The 27,176-nt window shown below is 34.0% G+C and overlaps 1 protein-coding gene across 3 annotated transcripts in view; it reads right to left on the reverse strand.

The window, feature by feature from the left end:
• Window positions 1-3,707: 3,707 nt before the first annotated feature.
• The window catches only part of LOC136034834 (cyclin-G-associated kinase-like), a 104,293-nt gene continuing 80,824 nt past the window's right edge, over window positions 3,708-27,176 (reverse strand). For all 3 annotated transcript variants that reach the window (XM_065716287.1, XM_065716289.1, XM_065716288.1), the window contains exons 13-17: window positions 22,126-22,298; window positions 20,988-21,178; window positions 19,470-20,467; window positions 16,132-16,305; window positions 3,708-8,674 (exon numbers count right to left, since the gene is read on the reverse strand). In XM_065716287.1, the coding sequence (XP_065572359.1) occupies window positions 8,567-8,674; window positions 16,132-16,305; window positions 19,470-20,467; window positions 20,988-21,178; window positions 22,126-22,298 (1,644 nt within the window). In that variant the 3' untranslated portion in view covers window positions 3,708-8,566. The remainder of the gene's footprint in view (window positions 8,675-16,131; window positions 16,306-19,469; window positions 20,468-20,987; window positions 21,179-22,125; window positions 22,299-27,176) is intronic.

Here is a 27,176-nt window from a genome sequence, read left to right on the forward strand (position 1 = left end):
ACATTCCAATAATAAGAATGTCAAAAATGGACTTGATTTATTTGGTACTGACTTTGTATCCCCGTAATTCGCCTTTGTTGTCTCTTTTGATTAATTTGACTATTTGATAATTTGACGATGAATTGTCTAAATTAATCAAATAAAATCCTGTGCATTGGATTTGCAATCCTGTGCACACCTTGTATTTGGAAGCTTTAAAATTCTCCTTCTCATGTGCGTTCATCTCCTATTGAGCCTGTCTTGCTTCTGATGGATAGCTATGAGAGCCACACAAGTTTATGATGCTGTATTGTATGCTAAAGGAGTAGGAATACATCTACTTATCTTTTCACCGCATACATCTTCAAAACCGCAACCTCGTGATGTTTCAGTGTATGGCCCTCTAAAAACTTGCTGGTATCAAGCAATTGAGAAGTGGCTGATATCTGACCCTGGCAGAGCAGTGACTGAGTACGAAATAAGTAAGTTGCTTGGAGAATCCTTCCCAAAATCATTCACTCCCGCAAACATTGCCAGTGGGTTTTCAAAGCCTGGTATACACCAGCCAAAAGAAAGGCGTGACCAAAAAAACAAATACTTAACCTCAGTGACAAAAGTAAACAAGAGCAGGATATTGTTTGTGACGATAACTCGGAAGACTCTTTCAGATCTTAAGACCTAAGGGTTGCTATGGAGCAAAACGAAACAGATGCAATAAAACCTGGTGATTTAGTTCTGGTAGAGTACAAAGGCATGAAGGGTTCAAAATTTTATACTGGTGAGGTCTTAGAGGAACTAGGTGATGATGACTTTGTCAATTTCCTGAAAAAGCAACTCCCATCTTGGAAATTCGTGTTCCCCAGTGAAAGAGATGAGGCCTTTGTGGGTGCTGGGGAGGTCAAATTGCGTCTTCCACTTCCTAGGCTCAGTGGCGGGACTAATCACGTTTCTAAGATGATTATTTTTTAGATTGATATATCTATATATGTGGTGGAATGAGAGAAACTGGCAAAATTATGTTGCTGTAGTGCCTATCTTTGTGACTTGAAACTGAATTTTTTTTACATGTTTTGTATTTTTCTTAATAACTGAAAACAAATTTCTATTTACAAATGTGTCCAGAGTACCATGCAACCGTCCCATAGTACCCGGCTCATGGGTACTATGGGACAAAATCAGTGCATTCAAAAACAAACGGGCTCAACATCTGTTATAAACTTTAGAAAATGAAAAAATTATATTGAAATGGCAAATGACTAGGCTACTCAGAGCTGGTTGATTAAGTAAAATCAAGTCACAAATTTCTGAGACATACATCTTGAAACTGAACATGTCCCAGGGTACTCAGTTCTCCCTTATCTTGATTTTATCCTTATCACTGTTTATGGAAATATTATGAATGAAAGGTAATCATTTATAAAGAGGGCCAGAAGGCTCCCTTCCCCAGGTAAATTTAAGAAATTTTGGTCTAAACCCTAATTTTTGGGACACCAGACCAGAAATAGATACAGGAATTTAATCCGGGTTGGGGGCGACAAATCAGGTGGATATTGCGAACACGTAGGAAACTCTAAGGAAGAGAGGGGGCGTTTCTCGCTATTTCAGACCCCTGCAAAATCCTTTAATTATGCGTCTCTTAGGCAATATTTTCTACAACATTGGCAGAAAACAGATTTACTCCGTTGTCAAAGTCCACATTATGACAGAATGGTTTAACGGATTCTTTCTCTCTAATTTTGATCGACAATGGGCTACAGGGCAACATCACGATATAAAGGTTGCTATGGGTTCTTTCTATCTTAGCCGGGTAGCCAGTGACCAATATTTAGAAGGGATATTATAGGACTGAAGACCAACATGGTCAATCATAACTGAATAAACATCCAGAGGCAGTGAATAGTATGTATAAATATCCAAAGGAAATCATATTTCTACTGACCAGACAAATCAAGACCCACTGAAATTGGTATTGTATTGAATGTCATCATCGCTTCAAAGATACAATCATTTCAATAGGTGGCGATTGACCCTAAGATTATCCTTATTTTTTCTTCTGGTCTATTGTAGTCTTGAGTGGGAAGAAGTGCTCGTGACAACAGGATATCCCAAATACTGGAGACTCGTTGTCGATGCCCTAGACCCCTCTGGACACTCATTAGGGTCTAAGGTAAGGTCTGTTGTAATCATTTATTTCGATTTGACATTAGAAGTTACAGACCAAAATTTCCTGTCGAGTCTGTTCTAAATAACTTAAAATGTCTAAATTATTACTTTTGCCAATACTGTTCAAACTATAAGAGGAGAAATAATCAAATTAAAAGAGAATCCAATGATTCTCATACCCTGCATAACTGGTTAAGAAATCCTTCTATGTTTAGAGGCTTTGCAAATGAATATGCAAATATCCAGATGAAGTACCCAGTGCCAGTAAAATCTATTGCACCCACATTCCCCCCCCCCTTGGAGTTGGTCAATCCCCATAATAAACACTGACTTCTCAAAGTGGACCAAAGAACTTACCCCCATTTCTTTTATTCAGAAAAAATTTGCCGAGCTAAATAATGTTGCTTATAAAAACCATTTCCAAATTTTTGTAGATGGGTCCAAAATGAATGAGAAAGTGGCAAGCGGAGCATTCTTCCCAACCCATAATATCGCTTTAGGAGAGAGATTACAGGATAATTCATCTGTCATGTCTGCCGAGCTAAATGCCATAATCATGGCATTAGATTTCCTCATGGTTAATGAATATATGAATGTTAATATTAAAAATATTACAATATATTCTGACTCTTTGTCAAGCCTTGAGCTTCTCTCTTCAGCTTTTCAATATAAGATGGATATTGACACATTTCTTTGTCTTAGGATTATTGATATTTTTGCTTCAAAAGGTATTTTAACTCATATCCAGTATATTCCAAGCCACTCGGGTATAATAGGTAACCATAAGGCAGATGAAAGAGCAAAAAATACTTTAAATATTGACCAGCCAAGTGGGAGACCAATCCCCATTAGAGATATTTACCGCTGGAGACTTACAGAGGTACTGCTAAATAATAAGAATCCTACCCTATCACCTTTCCCAAGTAAGCACCTTTCCAAGATTTATCTTAGAATTCGGTCAGGTTCAAATGGGCTAAATTTTCAGGCATTTTCATATCAGATCCCTAATTCAAGTGGCGAAGTTCCCTCGTCCCCCCTTTGCAGGTCATGTAATCTTAAGAATGAAACAATAGATCGTTGCCTATTTGAATGTAATATGCTGACGTCTGCACAGTATACCCTGCGATGTAAAATGTTGGAATGCTTCAAACACCACAAAATTCCACTAGCAGCCAAGAGTCTTGCTGACCATACTTTCTCGCAGAGCACAGAGCTCAATATATATTCTCTTATAATTCAACTGCTGGTATCAAAAGATATACTTCAAGAAATCTGAGCAGATACAAATCGTATAAGACAAACCAGCTCCATAGCTCTGTTGATCCCACAGAGGGAGCCAAAAGGAAAAGGGCTAAATAGTTTCGACTGAAAAGCCCGTCTGCTAAATAAGAAGAAGAAGAGAGAGTTTATTCTACAAATGCTCACAGTAAGAAAGATTGGCTTGGTTGCGAGGCAAACCCTCGCCCCCGTCTGCTTACGAGCCTGCTTTGTACCATAATTTCCCACTCAAGTACGACTTCTCGCTTACCAACCAAATCAAAACTGAACAAATAAAGGTAGGAAGATCATGCTTATGCGCTTTATTCACATACATTCTCAGATTATGTATCACTACAATTACAAATCATCAAAATTGGAATAAACTAAAAGTAAGAACAGCTATTCAATAAAGATCAACAATAGTTAAAATTTCCTAGTCACCTGACCTCTGCTTTTAGATTTATCTGGTCTAACTCATTTCTTTGACAATATTTGAAAAGATCTCTTGGAAATTCCATAGAAAAAGAAGACGAGATGTAACCATCCCTCTCGCATTGACAATTGAAATTTTTCATCAGACACAAAATGCAATGCGACTTATCTCAAACATATACAAAATCATGGAATACACCGTAAAATTTATATATATATATATATATATATATATATATATAAATAAATATATATATATATATATATATATATATATATATATATATATATATATATATATATATATATATATATATATATATTTAGGAGTGTGTTCTCTTACATATTTCTTTTTCGATTTGTACAGATTTAAACTTCATATTTAGTATCATATTCATATTCAATATAATCTAGTAACTTCAAACTACAATTGTTAGATGATTTTTCCTTTTTTATGTAAGGAATGTATTTTACTCCCAACATACCAGAGCTGCTGCATTTTTTGGGGAGAAAATCTTTAGTGAGAAGATCTTCAAAGTCAACTTCGTCTGAAAATAAAGTGTAAGGGACAGGTTATCATCGCAAACTTCAGACTCTTCTTTTAGGCAATAATAAAACATTAGAGGCCAGGCGACGTAAAAGATGACAACAAAGGGAGTACAAATAACAAAACAATGCCATTATTACAAAATGATAATCTAGCTTCAAAGACCAAATGACCACAAAGAGAGGGGGTGGGGTGGGAGGCTTGAAGTTCTTTTCCAGAAACTTTGGTATTTTTTAATGTTACACAATTTCACCCTTTATCAATATCTTTTTTGGGAGAAGGGAGATGAAAGTGTGAGTTAATGCCCCCATGTGCTCTCCAATGTGCACCTTGATAGATTCGAAACTTTCCGAGGTCTACTAAAGTACAAAAAAAAGACGAACCCTAAAGTCATGTTTTTTTCACAAAACATCACAACCAATTGTTCAGATAAATTTAATGAAACTATTTCTCACACGAAAACCAAATAGACAGTTATCTTAAAGATCATCGAAAGAGATTTTTATGGTATATAACCCCTCTGAATCAAACTGGCTGGAATGCAAAACAGTTACAAAGACCGTTTCGAGGTGGTCTGTTGTAAAAGATTTGGTAAAATTCTAGTTAATTGACTTCTTGCTATCTCAGAAAGGGTTTGGTTAGGAAAATGAAACTTTCAGGGATGAATCTACAGACTAAAGCATGTCCCGGAAAGGTATTTTGAAGCAATTACCTCCACTCCTTCTCCCTCTAGAGGGCCCTGACCTTTGATGACCTTTAAAAATATGTGTGTTATAAAAATGAAACCTTGCAAAATAGATCTTCTGCTTAATTGAAGTACAACAAAATTGTTTTCAGCTTCATAACTTTGCTCAATTCCATGTTATAAGATTTTAAAGATATGCAAATACATTTCCTAAATTTTGAAAAAAAAACATTGATATGGCTCAGAATTCTACTCAAATAACAGGAATTGCATTTTCAGAACTAAAGGCAGAGAAAAGGCAACTAGTAAATGAAAATTAAGGTAAAATGTTGTTTTGTCACAATTTCAATAGGTATAGACCTGTCATATAGGCAAATTTCAGGGCCCTCTAGAGGGAGGAGTGGAGGTGGGTACTTTAAAATACCTTCCCGGGACATACTTTAGCCTGTAGACCCATCCCTAAAGTTCCATTTTCCTAACCTAAACCCAGTCCGAGATAGCAAGAAGTCAATTATCTAGAATTTTACCAAAGATTTTTGTGTCAGATTTTTTTTTTTTTTTTTTTTTTTTTTTTTTTTTTTTTTTTATGTAAGGACGAAAGAATAGCTTGTTTTGTTAGCAGAATTTTTACCAAGAGATCTGAAATCTGATCCGGATACAGTAGTTGTTATGGTCTGAATTAACTAGAGAACCATGCGTAATGAAGCATGTTCATTTTGGCCCTGGGTATGTAGGGCAAACTATTCTTACTTTCCCTGATACAATGCGATAACTGGCACAGAGTCAGCAATAAATGCTATAATAACTTCTTGGTCAGAAGAAAATGGTAAAATCTGATGCAAGAGAGGAAAGTAACGTCATAGCACATAATATAGTCTTGACTTTAAAGACTGAAAAGTAAATGAGAAATGAATGGAATTCTCACTAGTTTTTATTCCTCAGAGTTGGCCAAAAAATATGCTTTTTAGTTTGTTTTATATTTTGAACAAATCAGTGGCGTGAACTGGGGTGGGAGTATGTGCACCCCAAATTTTTGCTCTCTCCCCAGGTTTTGAAAAACACCTTTCTTGGGGGTGTTTTCGTTTAAAAACGCCTTTCTCTGGTATTTTCATTGAAAATACTGACGACTTTGTTCCCCTAGATTTTGGAAAACACATTTCCCCCTCCCCCCTGAATCGACGCCAGGGTGACAAATTTGTCATATCTCTGATGCCAAGACCGCCGAAAGAGACAATTTTGCTTTGGCTTTTGAGAAATTGAGCCCTTTATTAGTAAAAAATCTATTACTTAGACAATAATCTTATTTTTAACAAATGATAATTTAAAGTCTTTTAACATTATTTTTTTAAATTAGTCGTTAGAACTACCCCAAAATGCTAAAATTTTGTTTTATGTATCTAGAACCAAGATAACCGAAAGACACAATGTTGCCTTGGCCTTTAGAAAACTGAGCCCTTGATGGAACCTGTAAAATTGTATTGCTTAGATATTAACTCGGACTTTCATCAACTTTTAAAGTCTTTAAATTAATTTTATTTTCAACTATTATAAAATTAACTTCCCATTCATTTCTTTATTGACGACTTAGAATTTGTCAGCATCAACTATAGCGCCCATTTGTTGGCTCTATTTGTAATTAAACTGACTGAAATTTTGCTGTAGACACTGATTTGAATACTAAGTAACGATTAAAGCCTTTCACTTCTTTCTCTATACTACTCCTGTTTAAAAAACAAATGGAATGTTGCAATGTATTCCCCAAGCGAATTTTAGATTAAACCCACGTTATTCATGGCTAATGCTAAATAATATTCCAGAGGTTGGCATAAAACTCGGCTATTCTTTGACTAAAATTGTTAAGCTACTTCTAGAATGTACAACTTATTCCTGACCACCAAATTTATGACTATTCCAGGGGGGCGAAATTTACTTATCCGACCAACTTCATTAATGATACTTACGCCTATTCACAATCATATCTTATGAACGCCAAGTTTCAGCTAATTCTCATTTTTAGAGTGAGTCGGATTCAAATCAGTTCAAAATAAAGGTTTAGACGGCAGTAAGATATACATTCACTCAATACCTAAGTTGAACTTATTTGGAGTTAGTTAAGCATGACTAATATGAGAATATTTTTCAGAAAATTTTGATGGGTTATCATCTACAAAATCAAAATAAAATATTAGCAGGTTTTAACATTTATATTTCGATATTTAAGTTTGCTAAGAGGGAGAAGTCAAAAAATTATACCGAAAATTACCAAAATTGTTCAGAAAATGACCTCGTTTTGGCAGTCTAAAGAAACATTGAACTCTAATTTCTATCAAAAATAATTGTAATTACGAACAACAATAATTTCGGTATTTGAAATAAGCTGAACCTCACTGACAGTGCAATTAAATTATGAATTGGCTTATAATTACATAGAGGACTACAAAATAATTGCCTAATAAGGTACAGACAAGCCAAGATAACTCGCATTTCACAGCCTATGAAGACGCAGAGTCATTTATGATCAGCGGGGCTTTGTAGTTAAGGTACAGATTAATGAACATAAGGATAAAACCGCTTATTTGCTACTTGACGTCTGCATTTAAGCCGAATAATTTAAAAATACACCATGCTTTGATTGACTTGAATACTACGACCGATATTCGACCGTCCTCTTCGTAAATCTATCATCTCTATTTTTCAAGTTTTCGAACAAATACCGCCAAACAAGAGTTTTCTTCTGTGGAACAAGCGAAATAGATGAAGATATAGAATTTTGTCAATATGTTTTATGAAGTTTATTTTCTTCCCGTCTGCTTGACGTAGATAGGTTTTGTATTTCTAATATACCGTACTAGCTTCAGGGAGTGGAAAACCGGGGAAGTCTGTAGATGCTAGGTGACCTCTCAGAAAGTATAACAGATAGAAAAATTCCAACTGAGCCACTAGATTTGGCGTACAAAAATTGTGGAGGTTCATTCTTAATTCACATCTGAATTTGTGTGTAAAGAAATCAAAATGAAAAGCAAGAACGAGTATTTATTCTACAAGAGAAAACAGGTTCAACTTTTGGCATCTGACGACAAGATGCTTCTTGTAAAGACACTTGTTTTTCTGGAAGTTGTATGTCTTTCTAAGAGATCTGGAATGTTTGAAATCTTTTATCGGTAGTAATTACAGAAACCCCACTGCTCATACATTTAACACAAAACATTTGAAATCTGACTATAAAACAGGCGTCAACCCTGGACAAAAATTGTATAATGGACAATCTCTAAAGAAGTTGCGATATGCCGGATAACTAACCTTAGCCCTCCTGTTATACAGCTCATGATGCTAATAATTTCCTACGGTTCCTAAATAAAATGACCATTACGTTTTTTCGATCAATTTCTCAACAGTAATCTAAAAATTTTGTCCCTATTGCTCCTTAATTTAAAATTTAATAATAAATAGTAGCCATTAATTAACGAAACGCAAAACTAAAACCTATCAAATAAGTAGTATTAGCCAAATAAATTCTGCTGGCTAGGATCATTTTCAAATTCACTCCAAGCGTCATTGAGCTCCATGAAAATAGCCTTGGCAATGATTTCATTCTCAGTCCCGGAATGCTAGAAAAGAAAAACGGTAAAGAAAGATTCATGCCAGAAAATAAACAATGTCTATAATTGTGATTGCACTGCATATTGAGAATACAATCAAATCTCGTCGACAAATTTTATCCAAATTATCTTCAGGAAATCCATTGTGAAATACATCAATATTTTGAAAACCATTAATTTAACCAAGAAATTTTTTGTGTTAATTTTGATCTAAGGGAGTGACAGTAACACAGCTGACCAGAAAAAAATCATTTTAGAGGAACTTAAGAGAGGAGGGGGGAGGGCTAGAAATTTTATACAGTAACCCATTTACGGTGCTGCAAAAGAGGAATTCTGAAGCAAAGAGAGGTTTTGGAAATCTGAAAAAAGAGGAGGAGAAAAAAACGGGTTAAGCTGCCATAATATGATAATAAAACTCTGTCTAGTCTTTCAATAGGTAGGTGCGCATTCTATCCCCCTATTACGAAAGGACAATGATTGGTAGCTTTCAAAGTTCTGTAGTTTCTATATAAAGCAATGTACAGGGATAAGCAAGTTTTATGTAATATTTATCATAACTATTTTATTTAGTTAAAGAATAACTTATCCCATGGTTTGAATTGAGAAATTGTTGAATTCCCCAGCAAATGTTTACAAAGGATTGACAATGCACTTGGCTTTTGACGGGAGAACTTACCAAAAATAATCCTTTCGAACAAAAAAAAATTCTTTGCTTTGCGACCGTGAATTAACCTGAGAGAGAACCTCCAACAGGTTGAACCCAACCCACCGTGAATTAGCATGAGAGGGTTGACTCTAGTTCAGCGTTGTCGAGTGATAGCCATGAGACGAAAATTTTCAAGTAATTTAACCCGTAGTCAACCTGCGTGTGTTCCCCAGCGAGAACCTCCAACAGGTACGACTCTAGTTTGGCATTTGTGAAGGGACACACATGCACGGAAAGGTGTAGCATAAATGGCAGACAGTAACAACGGCAATCAAAGGGATAAAATTAACCCTTGACTGGGCTGCCCACTTAATTCAACAATCTGTCTTGGCTTTTTTCTACAATTGGCCATGACTTTGACTTTTCCCACAACTATTCCCTCTTTTTTAAATTCAAAAAATGCAACATCAAGGAAGGGTTTACATATTATGTTTCCCCCTCCTCCAAGAGACATTTATGCCCCCGACAAGTTGTGGTAGTGTGTTTCTCCCCGAGACCATTTAACGTTAAAAAAAAAGAAGTTTTGTTGGTCCAATGCATGGCTTCCATGACTAGTAAACTACTTTAAACTTACCTTAAAAGGTTATCGACTAGTAACCTTTTAAAGTAAGACATTTTACCAAGTTGTAATATAAATTTTTCACTTCAAGATTTCTCCTTAAAGATCTGAAGACGGAGAGGAAGGGGATACTTGAATCTCCACACAAAACTCTCAAGAATTTATGTTACTAATCCACTTTTTCATTTAATTTACAAATACAGCAAAAGGAAACAGTTAAAACAAAAGTATTTGAGCAAAAAAACTACTTGTCCATGAAAATAAAAAAAACAAGTTTTTTTAAATGAAAGTAAGAAGCAACATTAAAATTTAAAACGAACAGAAATTACACCGTATATTAAAGGGGCTTAATATAAAGTTTGACTCTTTCTCTTAACTCTACTTTTTAAAACAGTAAGAAAGTTTAGCGTAAAGAGCGGGGCGTTGAGGAGGAAAAGCCCCTTTAATATACGGAGTAATTTCTGTTCGTTTTAAAATTTAATGTTGCTCCTTACTTTCATTTAAAAAAAATGTTTTTTTTTATTTAATTTCTGGACGTTTTTGAATTAATGCATGTTTTGATCTTGGCTTTCCGCACATAAATAATTAAAACGAAATTGGCATATTAATTAATCGCAATCAATCGGAAGGTTTTGAGAAAAAAGGAGCGAGGGATGAGGCCTAGCTGCCCTCTAATTTTTCGACTACTTAAAAAAGCAACTAGAACTTTTAATTTTTTACAAACATTTTCATAAGTAAAAAATATACGTAACTTACGAATTAACTTATGTAACGAATTTCTATATTCGTATGTTTTTATTGCGTATATGAGGGGGTTCTACCCTCGTCAATACCTCGCTCTTTACACTACAGCTTAAATTTTGTCCCAGTTCCTTAAGAATGACCTCCGAATCCCAAAGACCGTAGAATAAATAGTTGAAATTACTAAAAATACTTTAGCGTAAAGACTGAGGTATAACGAGGAGGTAAACCCCTCATATGCGTAATAATTTTTGTTCGTTTTAAGTTTTAATGCTGCTCCTTACTTTCAGTAGAAAAAAACTTCATATTTATTTTTTCATTGTTTTTTCAAATAATGCTAGAAAATCCTGCACGACCTTCATTGAAATTTTCTTCCCCCATGAGAAGTTTCTCCATGGAAATATCTTCCCATGTAACCCCCCTCCCCTCAACTCTCCCCCCTAAACCAAAAAATCCCCCTGAAAACGTCTGTACACTTCTCAGTAACCATTACTATATGTAAACACAGGTCAAAGTTTGTTACTTGCAGCCTCTCCCACGGGGACTGCGGGGGAGTAAGTCGCCCCTAAAGACATAGTTATTACGTTTTCGACTATGGTGGATAAAATGGCTATCTCAGAATTTTGATCCGGTGACTTTTGGGAAAAAATGTGCATGGAAGGGGGCCTAGGTGCCCTCTAATTTCTTTGGTCACTTAAAAAGGGCTCTATAACTTTTAATTTCCGTTAGAATGAGCCATCTCGCGAAATTCTAGGACCATTCAGTCGATACGATCACCCCTAGAAAAAAACAAACAAAAAAAACAAATAAACACGCATCCGTGATCTGTCTTCTGGCAAAAAATAAGAAATTCTACATTTTTGTAGATAGGAGCTTGAAACTTCTACAACAAGGTTCTCTGATACGCTGAATCTGATGGTGTGATTTTCGTTAAGATTGCATGACTTTTAGAGGGTGTTTCCCCCTATTTACTAAAATGAGGCAAATTTTCTCAGGCTCGTAACTTTTGATGGGTATAACTGATCTTGATGAAACTTATATATTTAAAATCAGCATTAAAATGCGATTCTATTGATGTAACTATTGGTATCAAAATTCCATTTTTTAGAGTTTTGGTTACTATTGAGCCGGGTCGCTCCTTACTACAGTTCGTTACCATGAACTGTTTGACTTGAAAACAGATTCGACAGAAACGGACAATTTTTCCGTTATTGACGCTTTAAGCATACATTTTCTCATGGTATAAGTGTTCTCATTTCTATGCCCGGAACTGTCCAGAAAGGCTTTGTCTCTCAAATATGTAGATATGCTTGAAATTTTAAACATAGTAAAAACAAATTTAAATAAAGAGAAAAAAGACAATGAAATGGGAAATAAGCAAAATAAAATTCAAATTTTTATTTGGAAACCTTGGAAGTCCAAGCCCAGAAATCCCTCAAACTAATAGCCAGATATTTTGTTTCTTTTATTTTAGTATCCATTCTATGTTCTGACATTAGACGGAACATTTCGCCAAAGCGCTTTATTGTCTTGATTTTGGTACCCGGAGAACAAATTAAAGGATAGTTTGGCCTAAATCACCACAAGAATGGATAAAAGATTCACTTATAATTTAGCTAGACAAAAGTTGATAACTTCAACGAGTCTCCTAAAATTCTTCAGGGGCACCACCTCAAAAATATGTAGAATGGCAAGGATACTTATTTCAATTTTTTTTCAAGGAAGATGCAAGACAAAGGTGTTATTCAAAACTGAGAGTGGGGAGGGGGCAAATTTGTTTTTTAGATTTTTTTTTTTTTTTTTTTTAATTGGGAAAATCAAAAAGGTATTTTAAAAATCTAGGAGGGGGAATGACTGAATAAAATGCAAGATGAAAGAAACATGTCAATGAGAAACACTTCAATGAAGTAAGTTGCCATGTCCACTTAAGATCCTTCTTATTTTGTTTGGAAATCATCTTAAAAAACACCCGACTTTATTACATATTAATTAACTCTGTGGACCACATTCAAATTCAGCGGCGATATGTGAATTATTTTTTTTTTAGTTCATCTCTCCTCATGGCCATCAAGCTTATGATTTTATTCTTGTTTTACATCAAATATTTTATTATCTTTTTTTTTATCTGATTTTCAGAAAAAAAAATATTCCTCTTAGTGAAGCCAATAGTCTTGACATAATAAAGATGGCTATGGTTTTCTATGTATTACTATTTTCTTTTCCAACAATCATCACTTTGTCAAACGTATTGTCAATTAAAGTTGAAGATATGGTTCATTCGAATAGGATTTAAAAGTTCTAATGTCTTATTTAACAACTGAAACCAGATTAAGGGTGGCCGGTAGCTCTTTTAAAGCCCTTTAACCCCAGAAGGACTCATGAGACATTTGATCACAATCCCGAAATAAACATCAGTAAAAAGGTCCCAAAGAGGTACCTTTGGGGACAATATATTCCGTGCAGTCTAAGGAACAGGGATATTTTTGTATTTGTATTCCATAGCATACAAATAGCCTATTTACAACAGAAACTTCATATATAATTTTGCGGAGAAAGTGGATAGGTTCTACCACGCTGTAACTAGGACCGTGCGAAGATGTTAATGTACACGATAACGTGGCCCTAGACTAATCCCTTCCACAACCCCCTTTCAATTTGTAATTATTAAGATTTTGCATATCTTACGGATCGAGTTTGCTCAGAAACTATCCAGGGACTGGGCTTAAATAATGAGATGACTGTTCTAAATTACAACACAGAAAGTATATATTTTTTAAATAAACTTGATATTTGGAAACCATTAATGCTGACACTGAACAGTTCTTGAAGTAACTAATTACAAATGCGAAGCGGGATACAATCTTATCCGCGTACTGACTTGTAGCTTCCTAGACAAGCGTACAAAGTAAACAAAATGCATCTTTCATAAACAATATTTTAGTAAAATGTTGGGCATACGAGTATTATTCATTGTTTAAATCTGGATCGTGGAGGGATTTTGGTCTCATGAATACATAGTCCAGCCCCTACACTCTCCTTACTTAATAAGCATAGATATGTTCTATCTTTTCTGACTCGCGATTGCTCAGGGATCATTTCTGCGGATGACTTTAAAAGGTACGATTACTTTACCCTTAATACGTTAGGTATATTCTTAAAAACGGTGTTTTTTAATGGATACTAATCGAAAAATTCCTTGAAGAAGAGGTGAGGCCCAGCAACGGAATTGCTGAACCTGAGGGAGATGATATTGAATATGAGGATAGTATTTGCACTGGGATCAGTGCAGCTAATGCAAGGTCAAATATTACTCCTATTAATACATTATAAGACTGGGTCAATTAAAAAAATGACAATTAATTAAATTCATTTCGATAAAAAGTAAACATAGATACTAAAACTCAAAACGAGCAGAAAGTAACTCATGTAAGTAGTCAAGCTTAAAAAAAGGATGCAATGAACGAAAAATCATACGTAATATGAAGAGAAATAACAAGTAACAATGAAGCAAAACTTAAACGAACAAAAATGGCCAAGGATATGAGTTGGACTGCGTCTCAAACGCTCCTAAGGGCTAGATCGTCATTTGCACTTTACTGAAAAGGAGACTTCACTCACTTTTTAGTAAGTAAACGCTTGCGTTGACTTTCACAGTTAAAAAAACTAATAAATAAAAAAAAAAAATCAAAATATCTTTAAGGTCATAGAAAACCTTCAAGGATTGCCCTGTTTCATCTATTATAAATTTTTTAGCTTGTGAGGCCAAACTATTTAAAACTGATTTGGCGGTCTTACCAACTTGTACAGCTTGGATAAATAAACGACGGAAAACTAAAAACCTTTAATTTCATCAGAAAGTGTGTAATCTGTTTTTTTTTTTTCGATTGGACAAAGCAGATCCTTCTTTTTGAAGTTCAGGAAAAGACAGTCTCATAAAATCCTCTAGCATACCTGTTCGGAAAACTCTAAAAATCAGTCAAAGAAATTATCATTTAAGTAGTTTGGCCAGTTTGGAAGTTCCCTGTGTTGCCACCCACTTTGACTGAGATACTCGCCGACAAAAGAAAAGTAAAATTCAACTGTCTTTTCAGACAAATTTGATAGTCAAACCATAAAATATCAAAAACCATAAATAAAGTTGGTCCCAAAGAGAATTCGCTAATGGATCCTTTGTCTTTGAGACGATCTGCCAACTTCAAGGGTCACAGAAGTGTCTTTAAGGTATCGTATTGCCTTAAGTAAGTCAAAATATTTTCGAAATTAAAATATACATATGATAAAAAAAAATGTACGTTTACTATTTTAATACATCAACAGTACAATAAAAATTTCTGAGACCACACTGGCTAATCATGACAAAAACACCCCCCCTCATTTTGGGAAGTGGTGTTTATAGGGTCTCCTCTTCTTACGTTTTTTTATGTTGGAAGAGCCCATAACAATTGGGGGAAAGGTTGTCGGAACACAGGTCCTCAATTGACAAAGCCATGGGGCTACGCCAAAGGCCTGAGACTTTTGATTCCGCCTTAGCTTAGCACGTCTAATGACAACCCACACCATTTCATTTTATTTGATAAAGCCTCCATTGTGGCCCTCGTTAAAGGTGTCATGCAAGTTTTCAGGGAGAAAGTTGAAAAAAAGCACCTCCAAAAAGAGACACTGGAGAAGCCTATCTAAGCCCCATTTATAATGAACTTATTAATTCTGATCGCTTCTATATCAATTAAAAAAATCATATTTTGCAACCTAATAGAACCTCTAATAATATCTTACCTGCGAAGCGATTGGGTTTTAAAATGTTCTACATAAATTGAAAGATTGAATTGCCATTCAGTGTTGTGCATTTTTTTTATTCAGTCACCCTTTCACCGTTGCTTGGAAATGGTCTTCTTATTGTAGTTTTTGTGTTTGTTTTAAGGTTTGGTTCTTGTATTATCGTTTGGATTTTTATCGGTATTTCTATTTTATTATTTTACACTGACGACGGTCAAGCAAAGGTCTTGACCAAAATATTTGCATTGTAATCTACGTTTTCACTGTCTGTTATTATCCTTGTTTCCCTTTTCTTTACGTTTTTTCCCGTTTTAACAGTACAATGTTTTCTCCCTTCTAATGTATAGTAAAACACAACCCCCGGTTATCAAGACATAAGGTTTTTTTCTAAAAAAAACAACGTTTTTTCTACTACCATCAGCCTACTTTTTCATACATTACATTTCGTTGATTTTCCCTAGACAAGATTTTTATACAAACAACCTCTGTTGTAAAACCGAAGTTTTTATAATAAACCAGGACATTTCAGACTTTACTTGAGAAATTGACGGCAGATTTTCATCCAATATAAGACTAAGTTTGAAAAAGGTTTACTATCAATTATCTACAATATTTCTTGACATCTGTTAAGATATTTCTAAGATATTTCTAATATACTGAAACCATTGTTATAGCAGATAGACTTACTTTATCTGGGTGTACAGCCAGACAGGCTTTTCGATACATCTTTTTAACATCTGAAGAAGAAACCAGTTGATGCATACCAACTTCTTGCCATTTACAACCTTCCCAGATGACAGTGTGAAGGGAACACAAGAGAGCTCGGATGTTCCTTTGCTTACCGGTTGTCCATTCTATTATCTAGAATAGTGATAAGAATAAAGGAATTCAGTAGTGGCTTGATTTAGAACTAGAACAGTCATATTAACTGTCAACACAGATACATGCAGTCGATTTCTTAAGACTAGTAAATTTTAAAGTGATAAATATTTTGAGTATATGTTTAGATACAGACTTAAGCGTCTTAAGGAGGTGTGTATAGAGTTCACTCCATCCCTAACATTTTTAATATTCAGCAAATCTTCCGACAAAAGTAATAATTTTCGTAAAATTACTGGTAAAAATCAGGTTAAAAAAAAAATGCATCGGTAAAATTTAATCAACAGGTAGGCTAGTGATCTATTAATTTGGCAATTTTTGTAAGCCAACCCCAGCCCACCTAGCCCCCACAAGGACATATCATTTAAATTTAGGAAAAAATTATCCGTATTCTCATTAATTTTTAGCTGTTCCCCACTGAGTAGCATTGAATTGCATTGACATTTTTGCATCGAAAAGTTGATAACCTTGTCTCAGGGGGGTTAATCATCGATTTCCTCTTGTATACCAACATTATATTCAGTACATTGATAGATTGTTGAAAATATAATTTATCTTGCTTTAAAAAAAAGAGGGAACAGGTTTGATTCAAGAGATTGATTTAATTACAAAATACGCGAATAGTCGTGAAAGTGAAAAAAAAAGAAAAAAAAAAATACATGCGAATCATGGCTTTCAACTAAAATACTAACATTCTTGAATCCGCCCACGACAAGACTCAGGGATACTTCCGGATTTAGTCCGCGTTCCAAATTTTGCTTTGTATTTTCTTTTTACGAAGAATTTTCTTTCTTTTTTTTACCAATCACCTAAGGTAAGGCTCACGCTTTTATTAGTGAAACCGGCTATTTAAGGCGTCAAAAGATTCCTTTCCCAATTTTGAGAAGCTTTGAAATCTACATAATCGACTTAATGAAGAAATACAGAATAAGGCTCCCGCTTAAGAATAGAAATTGAAGAAGGTAGAATTGGTTTTAAAAGCTTGGTTTTGGGTTTCTTTAAACTTTCAACCTCTTACCACTCATGTCACCTCTTTGCATATTGTCGAAAATTGCAGTCTAGTTCTGATTTCATTTAATCGAAAACAGACGTTCCATTAGTTTCATTTTTCTGTGCTTTTGCATCAGAAATGTTTCTTCTCAAGCTAATTAACAGAATAACGTCTTGTCTGAGCGTTATTTATCCACAGATCTTTTCTTCAAGGGCCAATTAGGCCTCGTAACTAGTATATTTCAAATTGCTAGGGAGTTTTTAATACCTCTTCGGAAATAGACCAGCTTAATGAATAGACCTCGCAAGCATCGTGAAATAATTGGGAACTTTCTTCTTAATTGCGCAGTCTTAGCAGCGACTTATGTGATATCCTTATGAGTCTTCTTATTAATGGTGTTTCACCTTTTCCTTTAATTGTCTCTGTTAGGCTCCCCTTGGTGCATTTCATATTGGACAAAGTGTTGATGTAATTATTAACGTTGAAAGATTCTTAATGTGTCTAAATACTGACAACATTCCTTTGACAAGTAGTTTCTTGTGTATATTCTGCTGAGCTATTTCTACAGAAATGTTTTTGAAGGTCTCGCAAGACCATACTTTTTTATGATGTTAAAGAAAGAGTTGTTAATAAAACACGGAATTAACTATGGAGCTCGCCAAATTATTTCTTAGCTTTTTTCTTAAGCTATTGATTTCTTAATTTCTTCTTATCAAGCAAGTAAAAAAAAAAGGATACGGCATTAGACTTTACAGTCCGTACCGGCGGTGCTGATCTCCGTTTCTTGGCCCTGCAGCCAGGAAGTGTAACGGGAGGTTGGGGGCCAGCCATCCTGTGCTTTCACACACCCTTCCTGTTTATCTTCCCCAGATTTCTCCAGGTACCCATTTAGAGCTGGGTCGACTCTGGCTAAGCTTACAGTCACGCTACTGACCCCCGTCCCAAACTGAAGAATTGGGTACACTGGGATTCGAACCCGCGTCCTCTCAGACAAGGGATCCCGAATCCAGCGCACCAACCCACTCGGCCAGGACGGCTTATTCTCTAATAAGCCGTCAGTATTCTCTCCTCATTATGTATAGAAAAAGCATTCCCTAGAACGAAAACATAATAGTAAGTTTGAGGAAATTTTCAAAGAGCAGCCTTCTAGTTGTTTAATTGAAATTTCAAGGCCAAAACTGAGACCAAATGTTTAATCCCTAAACTCCACCTTTTCACTGCAACCGCTATGGAGTCTGCGGCAGACTTGCCGTAAACTCAAAAAATCGTTGCGCTAAGTGGCTGAAAAGATAGAGCCCAGAGGTCTCATTCAAGTCTGACTGACTCAGAGCTTATTTAAAGCCCAGTTCTCAAGTTCCTTCTTCAGCAAATTCTCCAAAGATACGCTGAACATAGATATACAGCAACAGTCCCAATCTAAAAACGGGGAAGACTCAAGCCTGATCTAGAATCTGGTTCAAGTCCTGGGATCTTGCTAGTGCCTATGAAACAAGAGCATCAAACTATAAGCCAAACTTGGTTTCTTTTCTCTTTGTCAAAGTTAACACAGGACCTAACAGGAACATGTTATCATAGGACTTTTTAGCCATGGTATTGGGGACACTTTAAAAACAGAAGTGCCAAAATCCCTTTACAGAACCTGATTTCGCCCGTCGACCCATTCTAACAATCAAAATATAAGTATAAATTTCGCCCGTCTAACATCAAAATATAAATTCTACCTTTCACAGAAAAACACGGTATTATGATACACGCCATATTCTATAGTACTTTTTGACAAAATAAATGCTTAAGAGTAGGCGTATGCTGATTCAAAATACATATTTGAGAAATTGTTATTATTTTTTTTTCGACAAGTCTGTAAAAACGTAAGTACACAAATATAAGTGATATTCTACGAAAAATATTCTATGAAAAATATTGTATGAAAAATCAGTTAGCAGTGGAATTCAAAAATTCCTTCAATTAAGTGAAAACTTCAAACAAAACATAAAGAAAAGGATTGGGTTCTAGACATCACCATCCCTCCTCCTTTATCTTTCTTCCAAGTCAAATTTTAGGACTCACCTATGTCATCTGAAGAATCAATAGATAATGCTGTAACTTCTGTAGTAAAAAAGAGGGAAATGAATTTAAATAAATAAACTTAATTTACTTTAAGCTTGTCCGGGTCCATTTCTTTTGCCATTTCTTCTTTTCTAAGATCGTTAATTGTCTTCGGTCCATCTTGTCGCCTTGGGTTAAAATTCTGTGCACCCAATAAGTCACCAAACATATCGTCCGACGTTTTTGGTTTTACACCAAAAGGCTTAGAAGCGTCGCTACTAAATACAGAGCCATTTCCACCCTGTGCGTTAATCGAAGTAAAAGTGCTACTAGTAGTTCGAGTACCATTAGAGGACGGGAAACTTGTAGTTGATGCTGATGAACGCATCTGAGTATTTAAACTGGGATTTGAGCCTCCTTGCATATTTAAACGACTTGACATGAAAGGTTGCTGATCATTTAAGTTTGGATTGGATCCTGACTGCTTGAAACCAGCGAAACCGGGAAAACTTCCATGAGGTTGGTGGATAGGAGTAGAAGGGTTTGAATTAGGATTAGAACCAGACATCCGGTTCATTGGAACTGAATTTGTATTTCCCTTACTGATATTACAAAAGTTGGCCAAATCAGCTAAAGGGTCCACATGTTTACTGGGAAGGTTAGGGGTACTACTTATGCGATGCATATTTCCTGCTTGACCCAGATTAGGATTCAACAATCCACTTTGAGATGGATTTATTACAGAGGTCCAGTTTCCCATCAAATCAGGACCATCGTTTTTAAAAGCTTGCTGATTAAAGTTGGCAAAGCCATCATTTCCCTGAGACTCAGTTGACGCGAAGGGATCAAATAAATCTTTCTTTGCAGAGAAGGATGATGTTTTAGGACATTCTGTTAGTAGGTCAAAACTTTCTTGCCCATCAAGATCAAGGAGCTGGACTGATTTAGCCACTGATGGCACAGATGAGCTGGGAGTACCATTGAGATCAAGCAAGGTAACAGGAGCATCCGGTTCCAAATCTTCCTTCGGTTCTGGGGGTGGAGGTCGTGCAGGAACAGGACTTGGAGGTGGCCGAACAGGACGGGCGGGAGCATGCGGCTTTGAACCTGAAACAAAATTATAAATTAGTTTGCAACTAATTAGTAGGAACCATAAATGCAACATCTGTTGTTAACAATTTCAAATAGAGAGGGATATTTAGACCTCTTTATATACGTGTGAAGCTCATCTTTTGGCAGCCCAAAACAGAGATATTTCGGTTGTAAAAAGCTAACACACTGCAATTCTTAAAACTATGGTGACTATTATAAATATGAAGGCATTTCCACGTAGGTATCTTCTTGGAACGATCTTCTTTGACAAGAATCGCATAGCACTTGTGGATTTACGTCTAACTTGATAAACAACACGTTCAATCTACATTTTTTCAATGCATATTTTCCAGTATTATTTTTATTTTGCTTTTTTTCTAGAGCTAAATCCCGAATTTTGTTCATGGCACATTCCCAGCATGTTTCAAATTGTTTTTCGTAATCAAACAAAATATTTCGGTTGTTTTTCTCTTTTCTTTTTTTTAACAAAAGTGTGACATTACAATGCTTTATAGATTATAGACTAATAATTTACCAAAGTTTTCAATTGTCTCCTTCATTTCTTGTGGAGTCGAAAAAAGTGCTCTTGGGTTTGCCTGTAGGTGAGATTTCGTGTCCCATGGGCTGGCCTGTGCAGGACGCTCTACATCGGAAACAAAAACATTAACAGCAACAGCAAAACGTGGAGGGTATTGATCAGCTTCGGCCGTTTCATCCAAGTCAACTCTGGAAACAAAAGTAAATTTATTTGTGCAAAGCTCAACTTAAATTAATGGGTAAAAAATGCTAAATTTTGAATGACATTTGTACAACAAAATCTAATAATGTGAGACAGTAGTAGAAATCATAGTCCAAATTCTGAATGACAAACCGTCCTATTACCAACAATCACCTAACAACACTCCCGTACACCGCAATTTATTTCCGTTACTTAACAAATTTGGTTATCCACATAATTTGTTCTCTTTTTCGTTGTCGTAACATTCACAACGATTTGCAAAAAGTTGCCACCGATGACTGTAAGTAGGAACTTGTATATAGAAGAGGCAGAGGGTGTAGCTCCGGCCCCAGATAATAATAATTTTCATAAATATTCCTTTATATTCTTATAAAAGCATAGATATCCATTAATTCTTTTGCAATTCGCATGCTTTGGTGGCAATCTGCTCCTCCAAAAATGTATTCCCATCTTAGACAAATTTCAGCTCATGAGGGTGACGAAGCCCCACACGCATTTTGATTTGTCCCACACCAATATAGACTTTTCTTCTACCCTAAGTTCGTAATAATTTGGATTTGCAGTTCGTGTTTTAGTTAGACCTTTAGGGGAGGGGGAGTCAATTCTGATTCAAAAGCTTTCAAAGCCTTCTCTGGTAGAAGTAACTGCAGTAACAGCTTCTGTTTTTAGTATGATTTTAATTACATTGTATGTTAAAATGCTTATACAGACGGTTTTACAGATGGTGCAAAACCTCGTCCTAGTCCTAGGCTGTCAAATAGGTAATGAAAGAAAACACTTTGTCAGTACATTCAGACTCGAGAATTATCTCTTTCCAAGTAGAAATATACAATTTTCACGCGTTTAGTCGCATGCTTAATTCGACAACTGTGACTCATGAGTTACGGTTGCTACTTCACATTTACTTAGCATTGGAGTTCTGTTTGCTACTTACTTCGTAAATCTCAGAAGCGTTTCTTCTTCGGGTATATACCCTGTGTGAAACTGTAATTGTCCAATTTTAACACCTGCTGCTTTCCCTTGAACCATACCAGCAATTGTATTCCTTGCATGGTAAAAAATAATAGTGATGTCCCCACAAACTGTTTGATTTACTGGAATTAAAACCTAAACGAAAAACAAAAATTAAGGCTGAGCAATATCCAACCAAAACATACAATAAATAAGCTACATATCGGAGTGACAGGCAACTCACTTCAATTTTTATAATTTTACGTACAGTTATGCATGTAGTTTTCCCTCAACTAATTTCAATTCAGAATAATTCTAATTTGCATTATGCCTAGATCAATATTTTCAAAGTAGATGGTGTAATTTGCCGTATTTTTAGACTACAAGGGCTTTTATGCTAATGACCTACAATTACCATTCACTCGTTTCCATTGCTCAGTCTCGGTTGAATTTACATGTAGGACGCTAGGAGAGCAAGAATTTAAACATCAAAGTTGCAGATAATAATAATAAGCACTTTAGAAACTAAACCACTTTTTATTTCTTTTCATAACAGTTCACCTTTCAAAAGACGCTGTGAAGCTCTGCTAAATTAACAATACTGAGTCTGCTCATAAATTTCTTAGATGAATAGGCACCAGATAATATATAAAAGCACAATGTGACACTTTCAAAGTGTCAAGGATTTCTCATTCTATTCTTAACAGTTTTTTGGTGATCTTCTTGTTTCCCAAAGAAGGTCAAAGCCTCCCTAGGCCCTCTCAGATGCCTGTTATGCTTTAAGGTTTTCGTGTTTTAGCCTCACACTTAGGTTTTGGTAAGACAAATAAAAAAATTCTTACAGGAATTCTCACAAATTCTCCCGTTTTACTCCGGGTTCACACAGGAGCAAAAATCACCCATCGCCACAATTTAGTTGCCAGTTTGAGCAATTTTAGTTGCTCCGTTGAGCAACTTCACAGAGTTGAAAAAATTCAACTTTAATCGGGCGACGAAGCAATTTTTATAGCAATTTTCTGCGTGCAACAGCAACATAATGGAAGATACTGATAATATTATTGAGAAGCTGATAATGGCTGTTAGTTAGCAATGGCTGAAAAGTTAGCAATCACTTTGTCTAGCGATTATCATAAATCCGAACCATTAATCACTAAATAATATGACTATCTTCTAATTTGTGATAATCAAAGAAAAGCTGTGGACCCCGCTACCATGATTATCTCGAGAAAACTTGAAATCGTGCGAGATATGACTAGGAAGGCTGACCAAATACCTCTTTCTATTTCTCCTCCTTGCAAAAAGAGATAGAAGCAGAACATCTTCTTGATTCATTCTTCTCACGTGCTTTAATTTCAAATTCTTTTGCAGATAAAAATTGACCGATGCGAAAATCCTGAGTGAACAACAAGGCAACGAAAATTGCCAATTGCCGCGATTGACAAAGATTGCTTATCGCACCAACTTCTTATGTATGAGCCTAAGGTTAACTTTCCCCTAGGAAGTTCACCCCCAAAAGCTTTTCTATCCTAGGAAAATTTTCCCCGCGGAAAATACCCCCATAGAAATATTACCTGAATAAATTATAATATAGACTGATTGCCAGAATAGATACCAGATAATATAGAAAAAGCCACCAGGCCTCTAACAAGAATGGTAGAAATCAATTGCGATAATAGAGAAGGATACCTAATTAACTGATTTTGCATGCTTCGAACATCTTAGGAAACTTTTACTGATGGGATGGAAGGAAAAGCACAAGAAGAGTGTCAAAACACACATTGTCTATAGTCTATTATACATCAATATGACTATGAGTCTATCTTATACATTTTGAACCAAAAGGGGAATCAATTTTCCTTTATTCAGATTTATAAAAAAAAATATTCTGCAGGATTCAAGGCAATTATTTCAACATGAGACCTTCTGAACTGTATGGGGTGGGTACAGTTTCAGTGCCCTAATTTGACCTTCAGAGAGATGAGAGAACAAAATTTTTTCCCTAAAGGTTAGGTTTCGTTAAAAAGGGGATATTTCCATGTAGCCTACTGATTTCTAGAATATTACTCGCGCTACGGTGACCTTAGGACCAATCTCAAAGAGGTGGGATATTTCCCTTGCCTCCCTGTACATAGATGGAATGTATGTAAACATGACATTTGTATATAAACAAAAACTTTTAATTTTGCTCTATTTCACTGTTTTTCAGCATCTTATAATAAATAACCCTCCAAAGTCAATTTGTTACAGGTAAAATTACTCCATGTTGTGGTGGATAAAGCAGTGCCTGGAAACCCTTCAAACTTACCGGAAAAACACTTCAAAGCTACCAGTCACAAGGCACTCAAGTAATGGCAACCCTCGAGGTACGTATGGCCAAGAAACCGAAATGACTTTACAACACAGTCTAAGCAGTAGGCGGCTTCCTCCCGCAATCAGTTATTATTTCTATTATTTTTTTTTCTTTTTAAAAATGTGATAGGTAATTCTACAAAGCACATAGGTATCAGTGGCTAGCAACATGATTCTCGTATGTTTCGGCCCAAATGAAGTTGATACAATCGTATTTAATTTAATACTGAATCATAATTTGCAATGGATTTTACTCTGAAATCTTATTTTAGATTCAGGAGGATAAAGGCAAATTTTAAAATTACGATCATTGGGTTTACAACTCGTTGGAAGAAAAATATTGGAACAAAAGATAAAATGATAACAAAATAATATTAAAATATTATGCTAATAGATATCCTCAAAAGTATTAATATAAAAAGCAGACAATTCATTATGATTCAAAACTGCGTATGGAACGTAACTTTGATGAATTTTGGCTAAATTATCCTTTAAAATTGACTGTGACACATATCTTTTCCCGAATATTGTTTTCTAGTGTTAATCTATTTTATTGTTTCTTGAATCGATAATGAATATGAATAACAAGCTAAAATGCGAACACACCATAATATAAATAATTCTCATATGAGTGAGACAATTCTTACTGACTGAAAATGCATATCGAAAGTTTTTTCTGTGTCTATTTTAAGTTACTTTCTTAATTAAAACAAAATATCCCACGGTTTGAATCCATTTAGAACGTATAATATATTCTAAATAAAGTTCTAGGACAAAGTAATGAAAGTAAAATATGTAAAAATTGCTCTGTTTTTTTTTTTAAATTTACAATTACCAATTTACATTTACCATATATATATATATATATATATATATATATATATATATATATATATATATATATATATATATATATATATATATATATATATATATATATTTAGAGCATTGTAGATTCACTTCAAAGGTGAGTCTCCGTTACAAGCTAACTTCTTCTTTTCTAGGTGCCTCTTATAGATTAGTAAATCCCTTATTTAACAGACTGGCATAATACTTTTGTCACCAGACACTTATATATTAAGTTATGCCTATGAAATTTGATGGCGTTACACAATTCAAATTGTACTTGTTTTGCACCAAAAAAAGACTGTTTTCTTTTTTTTAGATTTTCACAACCTGTACTGTCATTTTCTTCAATTCCATGATCATATAATTTTTTTTTTCAGTATATCAGATCATTTCCATATTTTTATTCCTATATAACTTAAAATTACTGATTCTTTTGCATATTGTTACATTTGTAACAATTGTAACAACAAACTGTATTCCCGACAAAGGAAATAAGTATTTTAAGCTTGTTTGGAAAAAAAGATTGTTGCTTTTGAATTTTATTGTGAAGAACAGAAAGAAAAAAAAATGGACCCTAATTAATAACATGACCCTTTCTTTGATTTAGCAGTTTAATTTATTTCTAAGTCAAATTATTCGATTTTCTGATTAATTACTAGCTTACAATAACAAATCAAATCCAACCTGTGATCTCTTTCTCTAATTAAGAAAAGTTAAAAAAGTTTTACGATTTCAAAAGAACGGTTGTATATATATATATATATATATATATATATATATATATATATATATATATATATATATATATATATATATATATATATATATATATATATATATATATATATATATATATATATATATATATATATATATATATATATATATATATATATATATATATATATATATATATATATATATATATATATGCTACGGTGAATGTCCGACGAAATCTGGTTAATGTCGACATTCACTGGTGAATGTCAATCTCCAAAATTCCTTTTTCCCTGCTTGGATTCAATTGGCTTTGCGAATCAGCTTTTTCAGTCTTATGCAAACTTTGATGGTAAAAGTTAAAAGTTAGCTTAGGTTGAATTAGGTTATAAATCTTCGAAATGAGTTAAAAATCTAACTTGTCACCATCAAACCTTGCATAAAACTGAAAAGTTGACTCACAACGCTGACCAAATCTAAGGAGAAAAAATGTTTTTCGGACAGTCACCGATGAATGTTGACATTTACCAATTTCAGACATTCTATATATATATATATATATATATATATATATATATATATATATATATATATATATATATATATATATATATATATATATATATATATATATATATATATATATATATATATATATATATATATATATATATATATATATATATATATATATATATATATATATATATATATATATATATATATATATATATATATATATATATATATATATATATATATATATATATATATATATATATATATATATATATATATATATATATATATATATATATATATATATATATATATATATATATATATATATATATATATATATATATATATATATATATATATATATATATATATATATATATATATATATATATATATATATTTATATATATATATATATATATATATATATATATATATATATATATATAATATATATATATATATATATATATATATATATATATATATATATATATATATATATATATATATATATATATATATATATATATATATATATATATATATATATATATATATATATATATATATATATATATATATATATATATATAT

This window comes from Artemia franciscana, chromosome 13 (assembly GCF_032884065.1).
Source record: "Artemia franciscana chromosome 13, ASM3288406v1, whole genome shotgun sequence".
Classification (NCBI taxonomy): Eukaryota; Metazoa; Arthropoda; class Branchiopoda; order Anostraca; family Artemiidae; genus Artemia; species Artemia franciscana.